Source organism: Manis pentadactyla, chromosome 6, assembly GCF_030020395.1.
Source record: "Manis pentadactyla isolate mManPen7 chromosome 6, mManPen7.hap1, whole genome shotgun sequence".
Lineage (NCBI taxonomy): Eukaryota > Metazoa > Chordata > Mammalia > Pholidota > Manidae > Manis > Manis pentadactyla.
The window spans coordinates 13,438,753-13,456,327 of NC_080024.1; the positions used below are offsets into that span (position 1 = coordinate 13,438,753).

Here is a 17,575-nt window from a genome sequence, read left to right on the forward strand (position 1 = left end):
TTTGGAGATGAGGAACTGAAGCCGCAGAGAGTATAAGAAATTAGTCCCCAGTCACAGTAATTGAGTGGCAGCTGGTAGAGCCAGGATCCAGATCTAGATCTTCCTGACTTAACAGAGTCTCTCTTTACACACTTGCTTGCCATGGCAAGACTATGCTGGTAAGGAACCTCAGTTTATGAATAAGGAAACTGAGGCCCTGAGAGGTAAAGTGATTTTGCCTGTAAGGACCCAGATAATTGATGCCTAAGCCAGGACCCCAGTACAGCCCGCCTGACCATCCATTCAATATCCTTCTGCATTTCCTGAAGGAAAACATGTCTTAGAAAGGGTCTTGCAAGGAGTGCTTGTAAAACCTGAAGGGGAAACACAGAGATAACCTCCGGACTATATTTAATGTAGTAAATTACCAGAAAGTGCCTGGGTAAAACTCCTTCTGCTGGGTCCGAGGTCAAAGCTTTTAGAGCTAGCATCCTGAGAGGTGTCAGCAAAGGCCCTCCATAGTGAGAATCCCAAGGATAGAAAGGCCAAGTCCCAGGAAGCGCTTGCCAACCAGAAGCTTGCCCTTACTCTCTGCCTGCTGGTTTTCTCAAACTCTGGGTTCATTTGTGATTTAAGCCATTGTATAAAGACTAGGCTTCAGTGGTTCTCTCAGTAGATATTTACAGCTACTGGGTATACAATGGTGAGCAAGGCTGACTCAGTGCCTGCCTTTGGGAAGCCACTGATCTGGTGGAGGGGAGACAGACCATGAAATGGGCAAAGAAGAACACTCACTCTGATGGGAGAGCACAGGAATGCATAGAGAGGATAGAGGTTTCCTGCAGGAGACGACATCCGAGCCAGAGCTAAAGGAGAAGCAGGAGTTGGCCACACGGATGGGGTGGGGGAGAGTATTTTAGGCAGAGGAAGCACACGGGAAGGGCACCCGTAGCAGGCCCAGGATGGGGGACACGTTCAGAATGACAGCAGTACAGTGTGCAGGAGAGGGTGGGCACTGTGGGGCCTGGGAGCCTCGGTCAGGGGGTTGATGTTTAGAAAGGCCAGTTTGCAAGCCGGGGAGGGACATAAGCAGACACCCTGATTACTGGAAGTCGAAGAACTCTCTCTGCCTGAGAATAGGTCCTCAGGGTAAAATTTGGTGGAGGGCCTTTCACATAATCAGTGGAAATAATCCAGGTGGTGAAAACCGTCTTCAGGTTATTTACTATGTCATCATATTTTACTTTTTTCTTTTCAAGGTATGCTAGTTTGTACTTCTGCTGTGCTGTAGAAAATCAGGACAATGAGCTCTTGACACTAGAGATTGTTCATCGTTATGTGGAGCTGCTGGACAAATACTTTGGAAATGTAAGTGTTGTTCTGGTTGATTAGAATCAGTCTGCTCATCAGTTCTGTCTGCATTCACATTCCTTCTCTCTCCCAAGTCTAAAATAGGAATTGTATTTGTACCAAGGATCAGAATACAGGGCTTTCCCCCTTCCTGTAACTCTTAGTAAAGGAAAGATCAAAAGCTTTCAGGAGCAGCGGTGTGTCTGTCTTCAGCCCACAGCCACATGAAAGACCTTTTTTTCCATGAACTAAAGTTTAATTGTGAAGGAGCCCTTGATAGTTTGACTTATTCCTTATTAATGTATTCTTTATTGTTATTCTGACTTATTCCATCTTTCTTCTATTTTGACTTTTTACTAAGTTCCAAGTATTCTTTTTTTTTTTTGCCGTTGAGCAGTTAGAGTTTATTTGAAGATTTAGAGTTGAAAGGAAGGAGAAGGTATGTAGCTTGAGAGCTGGGCTGGGCAGACCTAGAAGGGGTCGCACCCAGGGGACAATAGGGAGCCTTTTTTATGTAAAGAAAGATAAATATTTGCTAAGTGAGATTGGCTTTCAAAGAGAACACGTGGAGTCTTCGTGGCTTTCGGGCTTGTTCTACCCTCAGGTCCAGAGGGATTTTTGACTGTGTTTGGTCCCCAGTCAGAACTGTCATGGCGTGGGGAGGTGTGATTTTTTTTTGTATTAAGGTAACATTGATATATAATCTTATGAAGGTTTCACATGAGCAACATTGTGGTTACTACATTCTCCCCTATTATCAAGTCTCCCCCACATATCCCATGGCAGTCACTGTCCATCAGCGTAGTAAGATGCTATCAAGTCACTACCTGTCTTCTCTGTGTTACACTGCCTTCCCCATGCACCCCCCCAACATTGGTCCAAGTAGTCTTTAATATTATTTGTACATAAGAAAAAAAACACCAAACAAATAAATAAAACCAAACCCCCTTGTCTTTCACATTGCTCTCTGATCTCCGTGCATTTCCTGCCAAGGAATGTCACCATCCTCAGAACACATTCACTTTGTAGCAGCTTGTAGCTGGGCTCCTGCCTGTACTGCTCCGAGGAAATCATAAAGCCGCCATTGACCCCAGCTTCTTAAATCTTCACCTGCCTTAACCTCTCTGCAAGACTGGATCCTGGCTCATCACAACTTCCTTTAAATCTGCTCCTCTTCACTTAACCATGACACTGGGTTCTGCGGATTCTCATTCGAGGTTTGAGAATCCTTGGTTTCTGCCCTGAGCTCCCTTCCTGCCCCTGCCCTCTAACTGTCCTCCTGCTCTTTCTGCTCCCCTCGTGTGTCTGTGTGACTTTCTCTCCTGGAATCCTTTACCGATGACCCTTCTCTCTTCTTCACTTCATTGATGACGTGAACTGGGCTTCTCATGGTCATCGCAGCCGGAAAGTGGTCCGAACAGAAATCATCTTCTGACAGCCTGTTCTGTCTTGCACTTGAATTTATTATGCCCCACGATTCTTCAGTGCAAAATCACAGTGTTTCTTTCTGCTTTACTCACCCTTTACTGAGACTGCCTCTGCCTATCCAAACTGGACTGAAATTCATCTCCTTTCTATTCCCACTAGTAAAAGGTTACTTGAGATTTCAATTTTGCTTTTCCTTTTAAACCTCATCTCTGGCCCTTTCTTCCTCTGGACCCACCTCTGCTTCCTTTCCTGGGACTGTCAGTTACCCTCTTCCTTGCAATGCTCTCATCTGGGATGCCATTTCTCCTCCATTACTCTCTAGCATCTATAAAAAATAGAAGTCAAACTTCCTAGCCTGGAATCTAAGCTCCCTACCACTGGCCCCAGACCACTTCTCTAACCTGCATTTCTCTTTTTATCTCTGCCATATGCACTACCCCAGCATCACTGAACAACCTCGTACCATCCCTAACTTGTACAGGATTGGCTTGGTCACCAAGCTGCAAGTCTCGAGATCATGACCTGGGACTTACTTGTTTGTTTTTTCAACACTCATAACCAGCTCTGGGCCAGATTTTAGCAAATGTTCCAGAAAAACTTCATCTAGCCCACAAGCTCAAGAAATAAACTGTTGGATTTGGAAAACTTTTTCTTCTGAGTAATCCTCTCTTTCCTGTTCCCTTGCTCACTGGAAGTTTTTATTAAGTGTTAGAGAATTTGCTTTCGGAAGAGTTTCTGTATTCTATTTAATGGAATGAGCAGCATTCGGAGTATTGGCTGGGGTTTTATCAGATTTGTTGTGACACTGCACAAGAAGTGTTCTTGAAAGGTTTTGGAAAGAATTTTCCCTCCCTCCCTTTATTCCCCTTTTTCTTCTGTAAATGATGTTAAAGACCTAAAGTGTTACTTTAGTGGTTTGAGATTGTTGGCCAATACATAGAAGTAATAAGACAGCCAGACTGTTTTTCTTTCTCTTTCTCTTGGTTCACCAAGTTTATTTTCATCTTTTAGAGAGAGATTTACAAATACATAATAGTGTGTTTTCAAATTTGAGATTATTCAATTTTATGCTTCCTATTATTCAAATGAATTATGACATGTCGTGTTTTCTTTTGAAATGCACTGAAGCCTTCGCCTTTTGCAAAGACCTGAAGTTTTCCTCAGGCCCATGCTTTCCCACGATCTGCCTTTTTCTCCCCATTTATGCACTCTGGTGTGACCTGTTGTTTTCCTGTATTTATCCAGCTGTGATAAAGTGAATTGAGGTTAAGTTTCGATCTCAATCTTATCTAACCAGATTCTGGATATTTTACACCATGCTGCTTTCTTAAGGGACGCTGAATCACCTTCAGTTAAAGTAAAAGGAGAATCAGAATGAATTCCTATTTCTCTAACATTAATTTTTCATCCTATTCTAGCATACCTTGAGAAGCTTTGTCTTTGTCATGGACCAAAATTTAATTCACTAAAAAATTCGATGAATCTTTTATTAAGCTAAGAGCAGCTAAGAGCAATTCAAGGCTATATGCCTACTAGGTGTTCAATCCTTATTAATTAACTGTGATGAGCAAAACCACCAGTACTGATTCACACTGATGTCGTCTCAGGAATAATATATTTCTCTTTGGTTTTCTTTTTCTCTTGTGTTAATACCAAAGATTTCCTTGAATTCCACCCTTATATTATCCAAGAGAAAACATTGTAGTGAACTTCTCTTATAACACTGGAAAATATTACCTTCCTATGACAAATAAATCAAAATCTCTGGCTACTAATTAGTGAATAATTTTTAGCACTTTTCAATTCCAAGGAGATTTACAAGGATTAACTAGTTAATCTTTCCATCTCCAGTAAGTAGCATTGACCCCAATTTATAGAGACTAAGAGAAAATGCCTCCCAGTCTCCCAGTAGATAAGGGTCTGTTTGAGGATTTAGGTGCCTGCCATGTGTTCCCATTGCAGACGGTTGTGTGGGTTTTTCCTGATACACTCAGAGGGGGCAGATGTTGCATTCCCAGAGAGGTTTGCTCTTAGCTTACAGTTTTCTTCTGGATGGGGAGCAGTGCTCTGAGTTCTGCTGGGTCCTGGTGTCAGCTCACTAAGACTAACCAGATCCATGATCTGGCTCATCATAGAGTTCCAATTTTAGATAAGAAAAATGACCCTCAAAAAGGGCAATAGAAATATTTACTTTGCTAATCTCATGAGGCTGTTGTGAGGATCAAAGTGATAGTATATTTAACAATACTTTATGAGCTGTCAATTGCTACATATTTATGCCTTGCATTATAATTATTATTATCTGTATAGTTTTATACATTTACTATATATAACTTGAACATTTATAATTTACTTGAGAACAGAAGCCAGTAAGGGAAGGTCCATCTTAGACGGTATCCAAAAGGATTTAGTTATTGAAATGGCAGCAATAATCTCACTATATCATGAATTCTGCTGTAAGAGAAGACCTTGAAGCAGAGTTACAGTAAAGCACAAGGTAAGGAGATCAAAGAGAGTTAAATTATTATTGTTTCTGCCTTTTATAAGCTTTCTTCTGGAATACAGATACACAAGAAAATGAGGAAAAAATAACTCATCTGTTTATTAACACAACAAGGTGCATGCTTTGCATAATTAGATGGAACACTGTTATTTGAGCATCAGGGGCACACTTGTGATGTACAGGCACAGCACACTTAAGGTAGAATTAAAAGTTCTTGAATAATTAGGCAGTAGCTGAAGAAACCTGCACGTGGTCTAAGGTTCTCCCAAGATGGTTTCTGTTTTTACTCTCAGATACAATAATAACCCCTTGGGGCTGGGCTCTAAGAATAGCCATAGAGCAGCATTTTGGAGTTGCTGTATATGTAATAGTTGCTCATTTGTAACATCCTCTGTAATTCCCATAGAACTTGTACATTCATTTCCTTTTTGATCAAGAGGTAGTAACTGTATATCCCAGTTGCTTGTGTGTGTGTGTGTGTGTGTGTCTGGCTTTGCATATCACCTTATGTTATTTCTACCCCTTGAAACTAGGTGCTGTAAGTTAATTGCCCCTTGGCTGCTGGCGAGCCCTGCGGGTTGGGGATGGTTGCTGCTCTGAGGGTGGAAAATGAGACATTCATGGAGAACGTGCACTAGTGTCTGTCAGGTTCAGTTGCAGGATTCTGATTGCTGATTACTCCTAATGAGGCTCCCTCCACCTTTATTGGATTCCTGGTCTACACCTGCCTTGAACTCTGAGGTTCTCCAGCTCTTTCTACTGCAACTCCTGATTTCCTGCCTCTTCTGACCTCTGGTAACTGCTTACTTCTTGTGCCTTCTTTCATGTGCATGGATGTCTGATCTAGTACGCTTTCTTTTTGTTTATATTGTTTAAAATTGCCAAATAATGAATGTTTTTTTACATATCCTTCTAGACATGTGCAATTAAAAAAATGGAATTGCATTATGCATATTATTCTGCAACTTTTATCTTTTTTTTTCTTTCACTAGTCTATCTTGAAGCTCTTTCCATGTCTGTCCATGGAAACCTACTTAATTCTTTCCAATTTCTACATAGAATCCCTGTGCTATCATGGGGGTATACCATACTTTATTTAAATAATTCTCTCTGGATGGACTTGGATGGTTTCCAATTTTTATTAAAAAGGATGCTGCCATAGTCTTTGTTGTACATACATATTACTGTATCCTAGTCTGAGTATAGCATAAGAATAAGTTCCTTGTGGACCTATTGGGACCAATGATTGTACATTTAAAATTGATACAATTTTACAATAAAATTGATTATAATCTGACCCTTCAAAATGGCCTATACAATTTTGTAAATTCTACCAACAGTGAGTGTGGGTGCCTATTTATCCATACTCTCACCAGCAATAGCTTTCTCTCTCCTTAATTACCAGATGAGCATTAATTAAGTTTGTGTTCCCTGATTACTAGTGAGACTGTACATCTTATTAGCTGTCTATATTGGCCTTTTCCATTTCTTGCCTTGTCTGTGAATTGCTTCTTGATAGCCTTTATGTTTTCTGCTGTGTTGTTAGGGATTTGAAAGAATTCTTTCTGTATCATAAACACTGTCCTTTCCCCCATCATGCGTGTTGCAAATATTATCCCCACACTGTTGCTATACTTTTAATCTTATTTTTAGTACCTGGCCCACACTATACTCTGATTCCTCCTTTGCCTGGGGAGCTTGGTTCCACTGTCATTCAAATTCCTGGAATAAGAATATTTTAGAAGTAAAAGAGTTGATTAGCTGAGAACATGCCCTTTTATGATGCCAGAAGATGCCGTGAGGCAGAGGCAGAGTGACAGACAGCCTGGCAGGGGAAGGAGGAAGGTAGATGTAGGTATACATGCCCACTTGTTGCTTTGATGTGATTTTCTAATGAATGACAAAACCATAACCTTTCCAGGTGAGTTAGAGGAGTTTTTCTGAGCTGACCATTTATTTTAGTGGTATCGTATTCATTTGTTCTTATGCTTCTAGATTCAATTGAATCTGTCAACATAAATCATTTTCCTTGTGGAGTCTGCAAGTTTACTGACCTAAATCCTAAATATATGAAGCAATTTGCTAAAATATTGACATCCATTTTATGTAATGTCATAGCATTCAGTAGGCTCAGAGAATTGTTGATCTAGGAAGCCATTAATCCCCAGAATCATAGAAACAAGGCCTATGTGGGGGCTGACTCCTTTATTTATCCTGCAAACACTTATTGCATCCTACTATATGCCAGATACCAGGGATGTGAGGATGACTAAGACAAGGTCTGTGCCTGAGCTCACTGTCACGGGAGAGTGAGTGATAAGTATGCATACCAGTGTCCTCAGGATGTAAGAGGGAACACAAAGGAAGTGGTGTGAAATGTGAATGGGGGAAGAGAGAATAGGGGAATCATTGTGCCCCTAACTTTTGAGCTTGGCCTTGAAAAATGAGCTTGATTTTGCTAGCAGAATAAAGGAAAGGACACTGGGGGACATCCCAGGAATTTGTGGAATGTGCAAAAGGCAAAGGCATGAAAGAACACAGTAGTTGGCGGAGGGTGTGGCCTTCACTCACATGGGGCCTGGGCTGATCCAGGGAGCCAGGGGCGGGGCCCAGGCTCCATGGTATTTGTCATCCTATTTGTTGAGGGTTTAAAACTTTGTCCTGAACTTAAGACCTTACACAGGAGAGGAACAAGTTCAGCATTTTAGCAAAGTGTGAGTGGTTGTGGCCTTGGATGGAGATAGACACCACCTAGTAGGCCATTGCAGTGGCCCAGAGAGGCCTGGGCAGTGGCAGTGAAAATGGAGCATACAGGAGGGGTTAGGGGTTTATTTACTTGATGGAATCAATAGGAATTGGTGACCGAGTTGGGATAAGACCAAGGGAGGAGGGGGAATGAAGGGGAAGGGGAAAGTAAGTTGAACTGTAGACTGTATTCAGTTGAACCACTAAGTAGAGGTTGCAGCCACCAGGCAAAATAGGGACTGAAGGGAAAGGAGTACCCTTGAGTTGGGACAGTGACTTGGATCGAGGAGTATCTAAGCAGAGATGTCTGGTTAGTAGGTGAAAATATTGGACTAATGCTCCAGCAGATGAGGGATAGACATCTAAGTTTGTTAAAACACTTGCACACTAGACACAGCTGTTGGGAGTCCATGAGATTGTCTAGGAGAATATGTATATTGCATAAAGAAGAGGCTATCAAGAGAAAGACCAATATTTGGAAAGACGGCGGATCGCTGGAATGCAAGTGACATGGAGCAGAAATGTTTGTGTTGCTGAATCTTATGTCCCAAGCACTCCATAAATACTTCTTAACTGGATGCAAAGTAGAAAGGACATAAAATCATCTAAGGAATCTGAGAAGGAATCACAGGGATGGGGGAAAACAGGCACTGAATGGTATTGCCAAAGTCAGGAAGGAAGGGAGAGAAGATCTTCAAGAGATTGGTGAAGAGTATCCAGTGCTGCTGAGGGGGATAAGGGTGGGTGAGGACTGACAGCTTTCAATGAGCAGACCTTCCAGAGGGTATGGAAAGAGAAAATTGAGTGTCAGTGAGCTGAGGAGGAAGTGACAAGGGAACAGCACAGTGCCTGAGTGGCTGTTTGGGTGAAGCCCTGGAAACGAGCCTCGTTTGGGTGCTCTTGCCCCTGGATACACTTAAACACCAAAATCCACCAGCCTCTGCCTTGGTCTGTAACAGTGGTGCTCTACACATGGTCTCCAGGCCAGATCATCAGTATCACCTGGAAACTCATTAGACGTTCACACCCTCTCACCTTACCCAGACCCACTGGATCAGAAACCCTCGGGTTGGATCCAGCAGTATGCACTTTGCAGAACCTTCTGGATGATTCTGATATACTCTGACATTTGAGAGCCACTGTCCTGTCACATAATTTTGAGAAAAGTCAGCACAGTTGAAGAGTGAGCTTCTGAGAGTCCTAAAGCTAGATGTACAGACCAGTGGAGGGGAGAAAGGAAATGCGACCCGCATGTCTGAAATGCAATGTGGAGCTCAGCTTTCACTGTGCAGATGGAAATAGGAACCAGAGTTGCCTCCTTCTACTGAGCCTCAAATTTCTTATTGTAACATAAAAGAATGTTATCTAAGGATATCTCTGCTCTCATAGAATGTAGTTTTACTTTTATTCAAGGCCTGGAATTCCCTAGTTCTATTTTTCTGTCCTTAAAATGCCATCTGATATTTGTACCTTTGGTGTGCCACATGAGTGTAACCATGCAAAAAGCTCGAGACACTGGCACATATTTCCCTGACACTCCTGCAAGTTTAGCAAAACATTTGCCTTTGCCCTACCAGGTCTGCGAGCTGGATATTATCTTTAATTTTGAAAAGGCTTATTTTATCCTTGATGAGTTTATAATTGGTGGAGAAATTCAAGAAACATCCAAGAAATCTGCTGTCAAAGCCATTGAAGATTCTGATATGTTACAGGAGGTCAGTACAGTTTCTCATGCTGTGGTTAAAGATGGTGGTGGTGATGGTGGTGGTGGTGGTGGCGGTGGTGGCGGTGATGGTGGTGGTAAATATAAGCTAACACTTATTAAGTGCTTACTCTGTGCTGGGTTCAGTTTCTAAGCAACTTACACATATTAACTTATTTAATTACCAGAATAACTTTTACCCTCATTTTAAAGATGAATAAATTGAGACACAGGTTAAGCCGCCTTGCGTAGCATCACGCAGCTAGTTAGGTGTGCAGTAGAGATTTGAACACACATGGTTGGGCTCCAGAGTCTTTGTTCTTCACATTTGGCTGAACTGTTTAGTGAAGGTACCTCACTGTCAAAAAGATGTCAAAAGTTTGGTGCTATTCTTTTCAAGAAATGTGAGAGGCATAAAAAGACTGATTAAAATCTCTGTGCTACCCTGGAGAAAGAGAAGAACAAGACATTGTTATTTCATTTGCCAGGGTTATTAGAGCTTTACTGACTACAGCATTTATCATTTTAATTAAAATTTCTTGCACCTCCTGGGTGGGGGGCTTTATGCGTGCTCCTGTTTGCATAAATGGGAATACCATGGCTTGCTTGCCATCGTGTAAATGGGCCCTGAAGCATCTATGTGGCACACTCCTGACTCTGCGATACTTACATAAAATACATTGGGACTTTTAGAAGCAGCTCAGATTTGCATTGTATGTACTAAGGGAACTTACCTGCATGAGGCCCTTTGGTCCTCCCAAGGACACTGCATTTCCCCCCACTGACCTTTGCACTCCCTGAAGAGATGATCTGACTTCCACTCAAGCTTGCGTCTAAGAGTCTGACTTATGTTACAGTTCTGCCACCCCTGGGCATTTCTTCCCACAGTATCATTGGGCCTTTCCATTTTCCTGTTTTCATAAAGGAATTTCAAGAGATTACAGAAGACTCTAAAGTATATTTTAAAAATTAGCCTTAAAGCCTTTCTTCCTGCTGTTAGGAAATAAGAGACTGATCAGGCATGATTTCCAAGCAACTGTTTTGGCACATCTGAGAACTGATTACTCTCTCCTGCCCATCTAGGGAACCCTCCTCAGGTGAACAGATGCTGAGAAAGGTGTGAGGGGTGCCCATCAGTGCCTGCGTGTCCCTAGTAGGAAGCTGATCCATTTATTACCAGAGGTGTTCTCACCTCAAAACATGCATTCAAACTTGCTGAGGTTTACTCGGCTCTCTCCAAATGCCACAGGAAGGGAATTTTACAAGGTACTTGAGAAATCAGTGGTTTGGAAATTCCATAAAATAACATTTCTTAAATTATGCCAGGTTTTTTAAAAATAATTCTATCCTCAGGACCCTTACTGTGGAATCTCCTTATAGGAGATAGAGACTTTTTAGCAGGGTCTCTGGCATTTCAGTAATTAAAGTTCCTTGAATTAGGGTCAAGACATGCCTGGGTTATTTTGCATTCCACCCACTTTGTGAGAAATAGTGTTTTGAAGAGCTTGCAGTATATCTGGTGCTTCTAGTTCTATTTTAATCTGGGAAGCAGATATTTTGAGAGAGAGCCCTTTCACAATAAAACACAATGGGTAGTTCCTGTCCCTGGCGATTGAGTGGAAGGTCTTAATGGGTAGGTCTCAGGGTACCTTCCATTTAGCACCTGTGTCCCCCTAGTGAACAGGCAATGTCATGACTACCTTCTAAATCTCTTGTTGAATTAACACCTGCCACACAGAGATGGGTTATCAGTAGTCCCTTGGCTCTGGTACTTCAGCTAATTCAATGAACATTTGGGAAGCTAGTTTAAAAATTGACTTTGTATATCTGATCTGCTTTGTATATTCAGCCAGAAAAGTTTAGAATGAATGAATATTAAGTGCATGGAGAAGAAAAATACTACTCTCTTTTTTTCCTGTCCTTTAACCCTAAGCCTATATTTGTAGCACTAAAGGTTATGGGAGGCCTTTGTGATGTTGCTTTCACTTTTACTCCCTGTATCTTTCCCCTGATCCTTACCTAATAAAAGTTTCTTAGACTACAATGTCTATCCTTCCATATTTAATAAGAAAATACATAGTCATAAATCTCTGAATGCTGAAAGCTTATTCTGAGTGTACGGGGTCTAGACATTAATAATATGGAAATAAAGAAACAGTTTAATTGGCTGGGCATGACTTTAGGGGGTACCTTATTTTGAGGGGAACAACTAAGGCCTATAAGGACAATAAAACTGGTGAGGTTGCAATTCCTGGAATCACCAGTGGGGGCAACAAATGAAAATTTGACTACAGAATAAGAAAGCAAGTTAAGAAGGAAGATCAAGTGGTCCCTCATTAGCCCAAGCAATAAGAAACCTTGATTGTATTCGTGTGGATGCATGAGAAATGGCTAAGTATACCCCAGCACCGTCACCCTTAAAAGCACAAACCATGTTAACAGCTAAGCCAAACTATAAGGCAGTGACAAGCTGTAGCATGCATAGTGCCTGCTGCATTTCTCTTATCAGACATTTATTTTATGGTCAAGCTTAGCTTTTTCTCTGTTGAAAGTTACTGAGTTCCAGCCATGTGGATGTGCATACAAATTATACTCAAACTTTGAACCACTGTTCTTGAATAGAATGCAAAGACGTATGCCCATACATATTTTCAAAACTTCTTTCAAACTTCAAATAATGGCTAAATAAATAAATAAACATGAGAAAGGGTTCACAAGTCTGCTAAAGGATGTGGTTTAAGGGAAAATCGTTCTGATTTGTTCTTCCCTTTCAGACAATGGAAGAATACATGAACAAGCCTGCGTTTTAACTATCCATCTACTTGAAGACAATGAGAGTGCTGCATGTTGTGAATCTGTAAATAAGCAATGCCTCGCCTCCGGCTATTGACAGAGCCTCTGGAACCTGCCAAAAATAAGTTAAAAGGGATTCTTTGTAACTAGCAAAAATTAATGTTGTTTAACATACTATATTTATCATTATTACATGTCTGTATTATACTGTATATGACTAATTGTAGCTCTGGATGTTAAAACAACTGCATCATAACTCAATAGACAATGGTTGCAATGTTTTAACTCCATGTAATTTTTTTCAAGCTAATTTAAATAAATTTGTTGCAATATGTTCTGTTGCATTTGATCCTCTACTGACGGGCTGAAAATTGTATTGTGATCATGTTTTTGAATGTAAAATATATCTTGTATCAATAATACTCTTCTAAATGCTTAGCTTTCTAAATTGTATAATAGTTCAAAATTACGTTAATAGTTCAGAATTCATATATAATGCTAGATATTTTTGACACACATAAGACTGTAATTCCAGCCCAGATACAATGTATCTGATTTTAATATCCTGAATTCATTGATTTTTTTCAGGATTGGAATTAAGAAGATAACCAAAGATTGTGTAGGACTTGTGTGTTTTTGATGCCTTGGCAGCTGCTATCTAGGCCGAGGTTTTAATTTTACCTTTTAATTGAATATAAGGGCATTTCAATAAGGCTGTGTTTTCTACATCCTCTGTGTATTTATTAAGGTTTTGAGACATCTGGAGATGCAGTGTCTGTGACTTCCCTTAGTATAATAACAGCAGAGTGAAGATGAACAGCCATAGCAGTAATTACTACTACTACTATTTTAATAATCTTTTATGTTTCAAGTACTCTTAGTTGCTTGATTTTGTTTCAAATATATTTTAAAGTTTATCTAATATATTTTGAAGGCATTTTTTATTAGGCTAACTTAGAGCATTTACTGTTTTTTGCGGCCTATATGGTCTTTCATTCCCCAAAGAAAATATTTGCTGCTGACCATTATTATTATGAACATGTTGCATTCCTGCTCCTGGCATGAAAGTTCTATATAGCTAGGTAGTAAGTCAGGCATTATAGGAAATAGCTCCTAGGGAGATAGAAGGAAATGTTTTCTCTTGATGCCCCACTTTTGATGTCTTACCTGTGCATTTTCAATGTTAGTTTTGAGGTTCGGTGTCATTCATATTGGGGACCCTCTGGTGCTCTTTCTAAGAGAAGAGTATATTTGCTATTTCATTCTCTAGGAGATATGATATGGTAGGCTTTTGAGAACATGAGGGAAAAATGTCCTTTTTGATTAATATTGCCAGATACATTTAGGGAAGAAAGGCAAGGGCAGAAGAGAAGGACAAATTGACCAATTCCTCAGTTAGAACCATTACTGAAAGGAAATAACTCAGATTAGTATACAAAGTAATTATTGGTCTTTTAATATCTAATATTTCCTCAAATTATAGAATTACAATGATGGCATCAGATTGAAGTTTAGCTGTCATTTTGATGACTTTAAGTCTTCAAGTTTAAGGTTTAATTATTTTTGTTGATAATATTGTGAGGCTGTATTTTTTTTTTAAAGTTTTATGAAATTGAGCTTTACATAAATCACCAGCTTTTCTGGTTCATTTGAAGTTTTCCACCATATTTGGTTGCAGGTATTTCTTGAACCTCATTCAGATGTACCCTGTCTTGGGGAATTCTGTGACAGACACTGTCCAGCTCCAGACAGAGTTTCTCAGACTTCACGTCAGCATCATGCATAGAAAATGAACATAATACTATGTAGCATCTGGGATAAATTCTAGGGATTGGAGGGACATTTTATGTGGGCCTTGGTGAAAATAATCATTATGTTTTCTTCATATTATATAGTTATAATAAAACTACCAGGTGAACGAAAAATAATAAATATTAAATTTGTATAAAACTTCCAAATAAAATGCTTTTAAACTTTTTAATGATGAAGTGGAGTGTGCTTTTATGAGTATAATTTGTAAAAATAAAATTTTGTGCTTGAAATTCTACCTGTAATTCCCAATGAAGTCCCTTTAATATGACCTCTTCATTTTCTTGGCATTTACTGTCCAGGAGCAGCTTCACAAGTAGGTGACAACAGATGAAAGAAGAATACTTATTGCTTTGCTCCCACTGACTTCCTTTTCACCAGTCACCCACATTTTGATAATCTAATCTCTGCATGTAGTTAATGATGCAGTCATTCTTTAGACCTAGTAATTTTTTCTTTCATTAACAAATGTTAAGTTGACATTTATTGTGATAAAGCAAATTAATTTTTAATTCACTCAAACTTTTACCTGTATCTTAAAAAAGTATCTAGAAGTCTCCTAAAATGATAAAAATTTTTCATCAAACATATGCAGATGTTCTTCTAACCCTAATAATTCTTCTTTAGGATTCCTATTGTGATACCTATGAAACATCACTAATAAACTGTGTTTCACTTTACTTTTCTAAGGTTTAATCAATAAAGTTTATTGGTGAATGTTAATATACTTTTTCACATGGTCCCTGCAATTTTGGATTAGGTTCAGTCAGATGCTCTGGAATGTAAGGAAATCAAGCCAATGACTTTTTCAATAATTTGCAAAGGGAGGGTCATTAGAATTTTTTTTCAATCCTTATTTTAATTTGCCAAACTCTTGAAAAAACTCTGCCCATAGACAGAGTATACTGTTGAATACTTTGGTATTCAACAATAATAATATATTTTATCACATAAAGCTAAAACCATAAAGGACTGTAACATTCACATTTGATAGTACTATTTAATATGAACTCAGGGTTACAGATGTACTTTGACATTTGATAATTTTTTATGAATAAACGCACCTATTAACTGAACCTCAGTATTTTCTCTTTACATCTGTGCCATCAGTACATAATTTATGTTGTGTTTCCACCATAACTTAATTTTTATCAAAGTGTTAATTTACTATGTTGTTAACTGTTTTCTTACAGAATAATGTTCTAAGCATTTCTCTTCAGAGCTTAATGGCATAGTTCTTAAGGGTAGATTAATCTGAGATGATACATTCATGATTTAATTATCTTCTAGATTAGAATTATTTCCATGTCTTTGACATGTCCTCTATTTATTTACCAAGAGTATTATTCAAAATTGGCACTTTCTTTTGCTTTGGAAAGTGTTAAGTTTCCATGGAGGCTGATGAAATGAACAGTTCTGTAATTGTGTGAGTTATGTGGGCTTTTGTTATTGTTAGCGTAACCTTAAAGTAGCTTTATGAGCTACACTTGATAGTGTTATAATTTATAAGATAACCTTGCTTCTTACTTTGTACTTCAACATGTTTAAAATGCTAGTTAATCTTGTGTGTTGCCAGCATAATTTACTTGGTAATATTTTGAAGTAAATAAGAAGAAAAGGAAGAATTATGAAGATAGTTGGTTCCAAGTGTGAGATAATTCTCATACTGCTGCAATAGTGATTTAAGCTTCTATTAAAAAAATTTAAAAATTTTCCTATTTTTTTTGGAGGAAGAGAAATCTGTTGAATTTGTGAAGCCTCCAATTTCAATAAAAAGTTTTCCATTGTGGTGGAAAAATACCTGTAAAATGTAAGATTATATAGATATAAAGAATAAAGGACTAATAGACTTGCAGGGGTTTGTGGTCAGGAATTAAGTTTAAGGTCATTTGCATTTTAAAGAATGGTATAAAACTAAATTGAAAAATTAAAGTATAATAAAAGCATAACCGAAAATTTAGTAAAAATGAAAGTATTCAAATATTAACCTTGACCTAATAAAATAATAAACTTCTCAAAAAGTCTTAAAATATAAATATTACTTTCATTTACAAGGGAGTAAATATACTTTGGAGAAACTAATGAGTTGATTAAATTATGTTTTTCTGTTTTTAGAAATAAGCATCTTTGTATTTCTGGAAATAAACCTTCAATGATTTTTACCAAAAGTCAGACCTTGGCTAATTGTAACATTAAAAGCCAAACTGAAACAATCGATAGATGAATATAATAATAAAAACAAATAAAATCAGTTCTGTTCTACATGGAATACCTAATCTCATAGGATAATAGTACTAGTTGTAAAGAAAGCAATTTGTAATACTTTCTCTATTAGTTGAATACTCTTTAAAATAGAAAAGCACAGAGAAGACTAAGTTAGAAGAAAATTTAAATCTTTTGCATACACACAGAGAACCTCAGGAATGATAAATCATAAAGTAAACTTCAGGCCAACTCAGTATTTAGGAAGTGCTACACATGTAGCCACTTTTATTCAAGACCTCTCTGTCCTTTTTCAGTGGATCTACATTCAAAATCTATGAGCCAAAATACACAATTTAGTTATTTTGCTGAGGCAGCTATCCAAATACTATTCAAATATAATTTAAACTCCTGTGAACTTTTGAATCGGTGGGAAATAATAGCGTAACAGTGTTTTCTTTTTTTTAAGTCTGTAAGATTTTCAGCCATCAATCTCTCAGAGCAAACAAGTGGACTCATTGGTTGGGAACATAACTCACTGTTGGGATGTTCTGAGCCATAAGGCTAATTATCATATTTGTGTGCAGAGCATTGAAATGGACTGGGAACTGAGGACCTCGGTGCTGGTCCTGGATGTACCACTGAGAAGGCTCATGAACTTGCTCTTTGGAATGGATGGAATGTTAGGGTCAGATGGGATCATGGAAGTGAGCCAGTCTAAACCACTCGTACAGAAGAGGAAAGACTAGTGAATATTTTAACCTGTGTGCTTTGATCAGGTCTCAGTGCCAATCATTTGTTTAATTAAACCTTGTCTTGATCAAAGTATTTGATCATGAATACTCATGAAAGTATTTGATGAGCTTGTTTTCCTGACATAACCTATGAGCTAGTGACTGACATTCAGGCGTGTTTTTGACCCTTTCAGGTGATACAGATGAAGTATATGAGTATAAGTGTACTACTCTGTTAGAGGAGCAGAGAGAAAAACTCCTGGAATGCAGGTAAAGGGTGAATTACCAAGTTTGTGTTGAATTTTGGGGGTGGAATTTCTCACATGTTTC

At 38.7% G+C, this 17,575-nt stretch overlaps 1 protein-coding gene and 1 long non-coding RNA gene across 2 annotated transcripts in view; both read left to right on the forward strand.

Annotated features, from left to right (window-relative positions):
* AP1S3 (adaptor related protein complex 1 subunit sigma 3) overlaps nucleotides 1-14,091 on the forward strand; it is a 50,158-nt gene extending 36,067 nt beyond the window's left edge. Inside the window, exons 3-5 of the mRNA XM_036913862.2 lie at nucleotides 1,239-1,347; nucleotides 9,583-9,720; nucleotides 12,482-14,091. Of these exons, the coding sequence (XP_036769757.2) occupies nucleotides 1,239-1,347; nucleotides 9,583-9,720; nucleotides 12,482-12,517 (283 nt within the window). The 3' untranslated portion in view covers nucleotides 12,518-14,091. The remainder of the gene's footprint in view (nucleotides 1-1,238; nucleotides 1,348-9,582; nucleotides 9,721-12,481) is intronic.
* A 3,371-nt stretch (nucleotides 14,092-17,462) lies between these two features.
* Nucleotides 17,463-17,575, forward strand: part of LOC118926649 (uncharacterized) — a 108,597-nt gene continuing 108,484 nt past the window's right edge. Inside the window, exon 1 of the long non-coding RNA XR_008998158.1 lies at nucleotides 17,463-17,522. This is a non-coding gene — a long non-coding RNA (uncharacterized LOC118926649). The remainder of the gene's footprint in view (nucleotides 17,523-17,575) is intronic.